Genomic DNA, 12119 nt, shown 5'->3' on the forward strand with positions numbered 1-12119 from the left:
CCGGCGTATGCTATCGATCTCACAGATGAGAACATCGGCGTCTGCGTGTTAGGCCTGAAGTCTGACACGGCTCGCCTGGAACAAACAATTTCATATTAACATTCTATTTACAGATAACAAAAATCACTCAATCACAATCGAAAATAGGTGTAGACTCTATTTTATAGCTTATAAAAAACAAAATCACGAACCCATCCAAAGACACAGCCAGCACTGTGTTCCGCCTGAGGTGTGCCACGAGTAGCCTGAAGTCTGCGTGGTCGACAGTGAAGGCCCCGAGGTGCGCGTCCTTGACTATGCACTTGAGAGTGGCGTTGTGCGGCACGCCGTTAGAAATGTTGGCTAGGTCCAAGCGGTACAAACCCCCGTGTTCCACCCCACGCAGCGCCCAGAACAAATACCTAAATATTTCAGAAAATGCTCAAATAGTAACTAATAATAAATGAATTGATAAGTTTTTGGTAATACATACATAGCAAAGAATTCATGAAATCTGTATCATCAATTTTGGATACACTATTTAATTTATCTTTCACGTCGACAATCCGAATTCGATAGCAACTGAAAATTATTGCTTACCCATTATAAGCGTCCACTTCAAAATGAATCGGTCTCGAGTTAAACCCTGACAATGCTACTATCTGATTTTTCCCTTCAAAATCACATCGTATTATTTCCCAACTGGAATACAGCGACGTGTTGGATAAACTGCCATCTCTTGCGTAATGGACTTCGCCAAGGATATATAAATGTCCATTTAACCAATCTACGGACAGATCTAGAGGTTTGTACGTATTCTTCGGGGTAACTATAGCGTGGGAGGTGCTTCTCTTCGATAAAGAATTGCGATACACGAAACCACTGGATACAGAAACAAATAGACAGTCGCTGGAAATATCCAACCCAACACCTGTAATATACATACATTGTAATAAAGACAATCTCATTAGTTAACTAATATACATTTGAATTATTAGTTTAACATACCAGTAATAGTTTCATTGGTTGTGTACAGTTCAATGGGATCTGCGAGTATGTCGTTTGCGGGCGCAGCTAAAATGTTACGTTCCCCGCCTAGTATAAGAATCGGCTGTTGACTGGGAACAGCTGAAAGTGTAATTAAATAATTTAGCGAAAACAATATTAGTAAGTTCATAACTAATTCATTTAAACCAAAGTATATCAAACTTATTTCTTTTACCGCCCCCTTTAAAAATTAATGATTCTTCAGCGCTATTTATACAATTTAAGTGAAATTTAAAATACTATATAAAATAAATGAAATTACAAATTATGTATCGCCCTCCTAACCCACATCAACTCCCCCTATTTTTTCTGGGGCCCTATAACTCCCCTCTCTAAGTTTCGCGTTATCGCCCACTTTGAGAAACACAGATTTAAACAATGATTCGAAGTAACATAAAAGGTATTTAAAATATACTCAGCTATATTAGTTAATCTATGTCTTACATTTAGGTAAAGGAGGTGTCGAAATTCTGACATAAGCGCGAGGTCCCTCGCCGACCGCATTGCGCATTGCCACGGACACCTCGTACTCGCGCGCCGGCGCCAGGTTTTGGAACATGTAGAACAATGTCTTGTTCGAAGCTGGCATGTCCTGGAACAAGTAGGAACATACTGAACACGTCCTTTGTAAAAATACTGCATTATCCAGGGAGTAAGTTGTGCAGTCACTGTCTACTGATGAAACCAAATGGTGAATATATACCTCCAGAGCGTCATTGGTGTTGGGCTGTGTGTCGGCAAGTCGCAGCACGTACGAGATGAGAGGTCCGTTGGGGAAGGGGCCGGGCTGCCAGGAGATGGCGACGCGGCTGGGGTCGGGCGCGGCGGCGCGCAGGGCGGCGGGCGGCGAGCCCGGCTTGCCGCTCTCCAGCGTAGATATGACCACTGAGGGCGCGGAGTACACCGGCTCGCCGCTACTCACACGACCAGACAGGAAGATCGCCACACGAAACTAAACAAGTTATGTTATTAACGCTTTTTTATCAGAACTATTAATAAATAGTAAATTGGACTAAAATACACAATGAAAGTTTAAATAGCCCAAATCGTATCCCTACAAAACTCTGGAGAATATAAATCCAGTAAACTGTCACTTTCAAAATCCTTTTACTCGTTTTATACGTCTTTATTTCTTCTCCATTTTAAACGTCTTTATTTCTTTGATTTGGGTAAAATAGAAGCAGAATACTTGTATCTACAAACATTTTAATGTACTCATCAATAATCACAGATTTTTTATAATTATACTAGCTTTCGCCCGCGACTCCGTTCGCGTCGAATTAAAAAAAACAAAACGAGTAACTTATGCGTTCTTCCAGACTATCCTCTACATCTATACAAAATTTCATCGAAATCCGTTGGATCGTTTAGGCTACAAACTCTAGCAAACACCCATCCATCTAAACTTTCGCATTTTTTTAAATATCAGTATGAAGTATGATTTTCCATATGTCTTAGATTGGAGTCAAACTTACTCTGTATTTAGTGTACGGCCGCAGATTATCAACATGTATGATTGAGCGGTCGGCGTGACTCGCGTTGGAGTAGAACTGCCATGTGCCGGACAACTCCTCGTAGCGCCATTGCAGCAGGTGGCTCAAGTTGGCCACACCTGGAGCCTCCCACACCAGCGACAGCGAGCGGGCAGTTAGGCTGTCTGCTACCAACGCAGGCGCACTCGGTATGCCGATTAGTTCTACAAAATATAAACATCACACTATTAAAGAAAACATTAGTATCCTTAATAAAAGTTTAATAGTAATGTTCAGTTCTTATTTATAAAACTTGTTTTGTTAATAACGCTGAAATTTTGAAATAGAATAAGAATAAAAATATCCTTATTGCACACTAAGGATAACTACATCAATCAGTGTTGCCTTAGCGACTTAACTAGGATTCTTGTTTTTAAGAAGCCAAGGACTTCCCTTACAAAATTATTAATTTTTAGTGAGAAACAATTAAATTAACTGTCATTTATTAGTTTTAACAAGTAAGATAAAAAAAATAATTAGAATAAATTTAGATTAAGCGTGTATCTAGAAATGTAAAAAAAAAACTAACCTCTTAACTTTTGTAAGTAAGTATTAAGAGCCTCATTGCAACCCATCACGCAGTATAATTCCCTAGAAAATACTGTTTCCGATGTCACGTTCTGTAAATTAGAAAAATAATCGTACAAATCTTGACCATGAACAAAGTCGAAATTTAAATCATACAGATCTTTGAAACTTACACAAACATTCTGGCAGGAGTTTTTTAAGCCCAATTGCCATAAGCTGCATCCCAATCGACACTGGAAAGAAAAGAAACAATGTAACGGAAAACCAAAGGATATTTTTCGTAAAACCACAGATAAAACAACTCTGTACTAGTAAAACATTGCACAATCGACGCAGGTAACAATTTATCAATAACATATAGAAACCATTGGGACTGCAGATAACTATGGTTTTCTCAGATGTAAAGTGGGTCAACATATCTGTGCACGTTGCTTACGTTTGTTTTATGGTTTTGTAAATCGTTTGCGATAGTTTGGCGTGTTTACGTCGCACACGTGTTGCTCTTGAAGACAGCCCTAAACATTCACATGCGTGGCATGCGTCTCAAGTGGATTACTGTATTTTAACTTCTGGTTCATTTCAGTGTTTACATTTTTTTGTATTCCAAGTATACCCATGGTAGTAAGAAACATACATTTAAGTCTGAAGGATTGGATGTTAGAGCCGAAAATCGTGATATCTATACATAATAAAGCGTAAACACATACTTCTTTGTTGCCTAAGATGTCAGCAATCACAGCATGTTTTTTAATAATTATTTTTTCTAATAAAAGCATTTTTTTAAAATAAGCACTACACTTACGTCATGCTTTAGGCTATATATTTTCACGCCATTTAACTTAGAAGGTAAATATTTTGAATAAAAACCCTAATGTGGGAAAGAGACCATAAGTTGCTGCCAACATCAAGAAAGAAAGATTGCTAAGGTTTGTCATGTCATGTCATGTCATGTCATTTTGACATTTGCTACTGATAATTTGACAAATGTAAACAATAAAATATTTCATAATTTCATGCGGATGAAGCCGCACGGGAACAGCTAGTGTCAAGATAGAGAGAAATCTACAATAATACGGTTGCAACTGAGAACTGCATTACTTACACTGAATTTCTGACCTTTGAAATCTCAGGTTTCATATAAGAAAAAAGATGAATTAAGGAGTCTTCCTTTTAGAATTCGGTTAAAAAGAAAGTGTACGTTTACGCATAATGACGTTAGTTGTAACGGAATTCCTCGCTTGGATGACGGCCTTTACGGATGGTGGCCAGGCGCCGGATGACACAGGTGACTACTAAGTGCCCTTATAACAAGTGAACTTGATTATATCACTGACACAAGACGTTAACAACCCTAGATAGTGGAAATAATTTCAGTAAGAAAATAAGTTTACTTAAACAATAAAATTGGTTTGTACAAACATTTTAGTGGAACCCTTAAATGTAATCAGGATCATGAAAATCTCAAAGGAATGTATTCTACATTACTTAAATCCATAAGACATTTTAAAGATAATTTTGAAGGACTTAAGATTATTTGTTTGTCGCATCAATAGGCAACTGAATTCAATTTTATTGCTACATGACCCATACCCATATTATCCTTGCAACGGTCATAATAAAATCACCCTAAATAACAAACAAGATATTATCATGCAACACTTAAATAGATGCCATAAATTAAATTAGAAACGCGGTGGGCGTTCTTCTCTTCGTTAATGAAGTTATCAACGCTGTTGGACGATGTTTATTACATATTTCAGCATATTAATGCGCATTTGAATTCATTATTATAATTATATAATTATTATTGTACTTCTATCAATGAGTTTCTTGAATGATATACATTTATATCGATGCGTTATTATTCTTCGATATTTAAAATGTGTCGTCTTTTAAAATATGGTTAAAACGCATTAGCAATATAGGTGGTGTCGGTGAAATTTATAAGGCGCTGTCTTGCAACCATCATTTGATGGGTCGATAACAGACATATGTTAAAAATACCATTTGCTGACCTGTTGCGTGCGCCCCTTTCTGACCAGCGCCCCGCAAGGTTGCCCAACAACTATTTAAGAATCTGGTGGAAAATATAGTCCTTTTATGATGCATACGATACTCTGTACGCAAGGGTTAAAGAAGGTTTACCTTAATTGGAGTTAGAATACAATCGAAGTACTTAGTAATAATCCGAAGTGCGCTAAATCCAAATTATTGCTAATTCACGGAGCGAGGCGCAGTTTCATTGAGAGAAGTCGGGGGCTAATTGAGTCATCAGTGTACGCGGAACAATTAAAATGTGGCAACAGACGCGGGCAAGCGCTTTAGGACCAGCGTTTGTTTCGGCACAATTGTTAGACCGCATATACCCGCACTTGGGCGTTATAACTAATTAGGGCAAGTCGGCGGCATTGTCGATGCATGGCTTTCAATAATGCAATAATTCTTTTTTAGTACTTTCTATTACACCTAACATTTCTTGGGGTTTAAATTAGTCTTTAGATTTAGATGTTGCATATTTGCGGTTTAATTTTAATGTTTTTTGATGAAGCCTAGTGAGCGTGGAAACATCAAATAATTGAGTCTTTAAAATAAAAGGAACTCCATTGTGACGATGGACTTTTCTAAAATAAAAGTAATCTTCAAAGCAAACATTTAAGGATTTAAATCTGTGAGAGTTGCTAACGACACATTTATCTTAATCTACGTAAAGCCGAGCTTCGAAGTTGTAACTTTGTTTTCAATAGAATTTAGTGTAAAAATATTTAGGTTATCAGCCGCTAACATCGCATACGACAATAATAAACAATATTGTCATATTTATAGCAGTGTGTAATTTACGTGATGTTTATCTCTAACTTTTGGGTCAAATGATTGCGTCTAAGTTTACTCAATTAGAGTATTAAAGATAAACTAAATGTTTTACATAACAAATCACGGTGATTTTTTGTACATGAAAACATCACAACAGATGTACACATCTGAAATGTTATTGAGCAAAGATATCTCATTATATCGATCTAGACATCATAAGAAATATGAATGACATTAACAACCTAACAACTTTTAGACAACTTATTTAATTGATACTGTCCCTTTAAACTCAGAGCAAAACTTAACGCCAGGACTCAGGATGCGCGCCAATCTATCCATACTTCTAGTGACATTGACAGCTGTCAGCTAGGAAGGTGACGTTTATGCCGATAATCTAGAGTTGCGCCAACTCTACAGCACGGTACTAATTTTGTTCTTAACACTACAAACAACAATCAAATCAGCAGAACGTATGAAACCACGAAAATAATGTTTTGTCGGAGTCGGAGAGTAACTTATGTTTGTCTGTCTGTACAGTAACATGTCTCAACACCACGCCCAAATAACAACCCCCTTACAATTTGTTGGACTGACGTGACAGACACATCCCGTTTATGATTTGTGTGAAACTCCGTTTATGTATTTTCAATCAGTCATTGATATCATCTTCCAAGCAGTAATGAAAAGTTTTACATTCGAACTATTGACAACAATATGTAACAATTTACAAGTCATAAATATGCTAGATTACAAATAGTTCTGTCTCATTTCTTTACATTTTGGAGTTATAACTTAAACTAACTATAAATTTAAAACAAGATTATAAAATAATAATATTTTAACGTATTATTAAATTAATTCTAAACATTGATCGTCATCAGAGAAGACTATGTTTTATGTTTGTTTAATTAAGAGTTGACGTAGATTGTAGCCACGCGTTACTGGTTAATACAATCATAAAGAAATATTTAGATTATTTCAACGACTAAGCAAATTAGAGTGTAATTAAGCAGCATCCTGTCTCGTGCCCTAATAATAACAAAACAATAGTCAACTAACTTTCGACTCATTAAAATTGTCGTTTTAGTTAATTGTCGGAGCGATTTCGGAAGTGCCCTCGGAAGTCCAATTGAGGGCGCGCGCCGGACGGAGGGCTCGCCCTACTACAACCACTCATCTAAAAATATTGTACTTAAATAATTCTTAATTTCATATCATGGCTTTTAATATTTTAGTATGTAAGTAAACACTATATCAACTAAGATTGAGTTCGGTGACGGCCAAACGACAATGTATTTTTGCAAAGAAAAGCGAGTAAAACTCTGGCTGATAATTTTTTTTACTAAATAACACTTCCCCAGCAACTAACTTTACAGATTTCCACAAAGTAATTAACCCCTCAGCAAAGATTCACTGATGTCAAAACAACGACTAATGTAAGATAAGAAATACATATTTGCAGCTTTTATTTAAATTAATTATAGATAGTGGTATCACTGGGCTGTAATATGGCGCCAGAGAGTGGCCAACATCGACATGTGTTATTTCCCAGCATTCGTTACTGACCCTCGATAAACTTTGATTATATGTTAATTCATGTCGTTAGATGTAAACTATTCACCGGATCATCTTCTCACACTGTGAAAGATGCGTGAAATCATTTCCAACAAAACATTGTGCCATATGACTAAAGTTTTATTATACGATGTTACATTTTTCTTTCATACTTAAACCATTATAGTTTGATTAAGATTCATTATGAACTAATAAAGAATGTTGCAGAAATATATTGCGTTAGCTTTGCACATTTTGGTAACATAAGTAACAATAAGATAAATTTTATCTTTTCTTTAAAAACAATTCAAAATATCTAAATATTCTTTTTTAAAGTTACAAACTGAACACTGAGGTCACATCCCGTCAGTGCGACATACTCGTAATTTTAAAATGTAACAGATTGACGCGGACACCGGAACTTTAAAATATACGGCCCAATGTGATACCGTTTAAAAAGGGACCCAGAATACGTGTTCAGGTCACGCGCTGGCCCACGCCAACCGCTTGACTCCGGCAATTGGATAATGCTGGGGCAAATTGGGACCCACCGGTGCGTTCCCACTCGGCCCCGATACTCCGCTCAAGGGCCCTTTCGCTCTACGACTTTACTGTTGGCCTCTAACAGCCGCACTAAATGTATTGAGCCCTTGTTTTTCACAAAAACTTTCGTATAGTTATTCAAGTCTCTCATTTTCTTACAAAAGACAAGATTAAGAAGATTCTTCGGCAGAACCATGTATGTAAAGATATTTACGCATTATCATTCCGTTCTTCGTTGGACATTACATCGTTACAGCTGAGACCTGACGATACGCAGCTTATAAAGTGGACAGTATTATTCTATTTTTATTCGTCTGTTTATCCGCTGGGCTAATAAATGTACGATAAATCAAAACGTATAAAGTCATATTTGCAGTGGTCGGCTGTAAGGTGTGGAGAGATTCGGGGGTGAAGTGGGGTACAGAAAGGGGGAGGTTCGGATTGAATGGGCAAAGAGCGGTCGGGGAACGAGATAATGAGGAAATGAGAATTAGCGCGCGTCCACAGCGAATGCAGCTCTTTATGAATACAATCTCTATGTGTCACTCCAGTTGCGTTACTAAAATATAAATATTAAATCATTTGAGAACATCATACAATTTTAGGATTAATAATTTGTACCGAGTTGTAGGTGTCATTAGTAATGTTAATTTTAAAATAGATAATAAAAAATCGACATAATTTGTATGTTATGCAGTTGACTGCTTTTTTATAAAGACCTAACTTTCTTTGGAAAAGTAATCATCGACAAGGTACATACTATGTTTATTTTGTCCTATTATTGTGTTTAAAGGAAGCGCTTGCATTCTAAGCTTTAACAGTTCCCTTCGCTAAATTTGGCTCCAACGTCTGCTCAATTAACATTCATTAATTATTGTGTAAGATATGTTACGCGTCTATTTTTAGTGTCAAAGCTAAATCTAGCTTTTAATAAGACAAAGCGTATGTCGTAGGCGTTAGTTGCAATTAAAGTCCAGACGTTATTAAAGTTGTCGAATGACCTCAGAACATTTACACCTTTATCTTGTACTAGCTGATCCCATGCGACTTCATCCGCATGAAATTATAAAAAAATCATTTTATTGTTTACATTTGTCAAATTATCAATTGCAAATGTCAAAATGACATGACATGGCAAACCTTGACAATCTTGCTTCCTCGATGTTGGCAGCAACTTATGGTCTCTTTCCCACATTAATATTTTATCCAAAATATTTACCCCCTATGATTAATGGCGTGTAAATGTATAGCCTAAAGCGTGACGTAAGTGTAGGGATTTCTATTAAAGAAAGAATTATTTAAAAATACGCTGTAATTGCTGATATCTTAGGCAACAAAGACGTGTATGTTAACGCTTTATTATAATAGTATAGAAAGAAAAAAAATGTATAGTTGTATTGTAGATCAAAAAATAAATATTTTTAGTTCTGTTAGCGACTTTTAAGTGCAACTACGAAAGATATTTCTGGTGCATATATGTGTGGTAAAATGAAATGCTTCCTTAGATTATAATTCAGTGTTCGAGTACAATGTACACTATATGCAGCACCATATTGACACCGACACACGCGTTGGCGGCGAAACTGCTATTTTCCGGGAGGGTGCTACAGGTCAAACTCGTCTATCACCTTCATATGGGTCAGCATCAGCACTCAGTATTATTGTGACAAAAAAAAATAAGCAGTTATACATGAAATCTTTAAATTTAAGTACTGTAAATATAATTTCATGACACAAAATAAAAATTATTGCTTGAGGATAGCTTAATCTATTGAACAGATGGCCTCCTATAAATATTAATTTAGTAGGTATCTGATTTGGAGGATTACGAGCTTTACTTTTTTATATGTATTTGAAGGTGATTGTATAACGGGAGACAAATGACCATAAAGACATAGTGTATCATCTTAGTAAGAAGAATTAGGGATTGTTACAATTTGATTTTACAATTTATACGTGCATTTAAAGTTTCATCTATACCCCATATAATGAGTGTTGATTATCTAATGAGCGAGTGGGCTCCGACAGCGCGGCGATATGTAACATGGCGCATACTTCAATTAGCTTTCCAATTGCTTGTTTGCGATAAAGGAGCGCGTTATCCGCCCCGAGGAGAAAGTTCTCGTGTGAAAGACCTTCCACAGATAGACCTTTATAATATTGATAAAGGGTCAAAGGTATATGGTCAAAGGTATATAAGCTATCGTTGTCCTTATGGGATTTTATGCAAAGATGCAAACAAGAATAACTGCATTAATTTCATTTAATACATAGTAAATTTATAATGAAAATAAAAAGTCATATCAACCTAAACCAAAACCAATTTTTATGCATTAAAATGCAAATGAAAAGCTAGAAAAAATATATTTAAGTATAGTAAATATTGAGACATCAAAGCTTTTGGAAACTAAAATATTAACAAAATGAGAAAATTCATAAAAGAATAAACGAAACGCGTAAACAATAACCGTCTCTCTCAGTTTTGTATTCCGAGATGAGGTCAGCACACAATACGTTGTGCGATCCTTGACAACAATGTAAACACACAATGTGGGCCGCCAGCGCCGCCAGCGCCGCTGTAACTAACGGACAATTATCCCAAACAAGGTCTTACATTTATATATCATTGCAATTCAACCACGAAATGAAGTAAACAGACCAACAGCAAATTCTATACATGGCGGCCATTACGTAAATACAGTTGTTTTGCGAATAACTGAATTGTGCGAAATGTCGCATTGTATAATATTATGCTATAAGAAGTTTTTAAGTGTATTATTAAATTTACAAATTTCAGCAACAAATATGCAGTATCTTGAGTATAATTTTGGATTAGAAAGAAGTATTTCAAAAAACTTTTCTCGGTTAAGTTAAAATTCTAACAGACAATTTGAATATTCATATATTCTGTGTGGCAACGACCGTTCCCACAATTGTTCTTAACATATTCCAGTTTTGTTTTGGTAGTTTTGCTCTACTGACTTCATGAATAAATTACACCGATATCGGAATACGATATAGTTATAAAACATTCCCACGTGTTGAATTTTAAAGTTCTCTAGAGCTTAACTCTTTAAAGGTAGCATTACAAAACGCGGTTTAAGTTAAACTTAGGAATAAACTGACTATAAGCAAAATCAATTTAATTTTTTATGTTTCTTCTTATGTATTTTTGGTCTAATTTAGATAAACTGAGATAGCTATTGTTATTTAATTATTTGTCATTCCAGTATTCAAGTAATACTGGTTATATACATATCATATTAAAAAGTAACGAAAAGTTTATATTATATATAAAGAAAAAAAAATAACTTCAATATCTTTTCTAGTCATATGTCATGAGTATGTGTAGACCACCGCGTTAATACTGCGTTACATTAAGTGGAATAATTTATTAGTTTCTCACATAAATTTGAAATATAATTTAAAACGGTGTAGCGGTTTACTTCCGACAAAGCAATTGTCGAGTTCCGATGGCGGGCAGCGGAGCGCGGCGAGCCTACACACAGACCGACTGTACCAAAACGTTATGGTGCGAGACTCCTATCATTTAATGATAACGTTGAAACGCATCATATATTTATAAAATTAACGTTTTAATTATATACATAATAATGTGATCATCATCCACTTGGCCTTATCACTTACAGCACAGTATGCGCTCCTCTTCCATACATCTCTATCATCCGTTATATCTGAATCCACTCCTGTCTAAAGCATATACTCTCTCACAAAATCCATCCATACTTTCTTCGATCTTCCTCTACCTTTGTAGCCATCCACATTCAATCTTAACACTTTCTGGTTTATGTCCCCATCGTCTCGTCGAATTCTTCTCAATTTTCCACCACTGGCGCTACTTTCAAAATTCCTCTAATGTACACATTCTTAACATTATCCATTTTTATACATAATAATGTGATATCCCTTTTTAAAAGAGCATCTAAGTAATTAGAGTAAGAATTACGTAAGCAAGAAGTACTTGTTGATTTTAAAGGATAGAACTCAAATCTATTTAAACATGCAGTTTAACGAAGCCCTCAATGACAGTGGAGATTACAAGCAATATTAAACATCCGCTGGCCGGTCTTTGATATTAATACAAATTGAGTCTTGTAAAAATTT

The 12119-nt window shown here is 35.7% G+C and overlaps 1 protein-coding gene across 1 annotated transcript in view; it reads right to left on the bottom strand.

Moving 5' to 3' along the window:
• LOC106105664 (proto-oncogene tyrosine-protein kinase ROS-like) overlaps positions 1-12119 on the bottom strand; it is a gene marked incomplete at its 5' end in the record, with an annotated part of 32838 nt that overhangs the window by 12289 nt on the left and 8430 nt on the right. Inside the window, 9 exons of the mRNA XM_013286088.1 lie at positions 6-75; positions 192-401; positions 580-910; positions 988-1107; positions 1471-1618; positions 1730-1978; positions 2502-2722; positions 3088-3178; positions 3260-3319. Of these exons, the coding sequence (XP_013141542.1) occupies positions 6-75; positions 192-401; positions 580-910; positions 988-1107; positions 1471-1618; positions 1730-1978; positions 2502-2722; positions 3088-3178; positions 3260-3319 (1500 nt within the window). The remainder of the gene's footprint in view (positions 1-5; positions 76-191; positions 402-579; positions 911-987; positions 1108-1470; positions 1619-1729; positions 1979-2501; positions 2723-3087; positions 3179-3259; positions 3320-12119) is intronic.

This window comes from Papilio polytes, unplaced genomic scaffold (genome assembly GCF_000836215.1).
Source record: "Papilio polytes unplaced genomic scaffold, Ppol_1.0 DF822733.1, whole genome shotgun sequence".
Classification (NCBI taxonomy): domain Eukaryota; kingdom Metazoa; phylum Arthropoda; class Insecta; order Lepidoptera; family Papilionidae; genus Papilio; species Papilio polytes.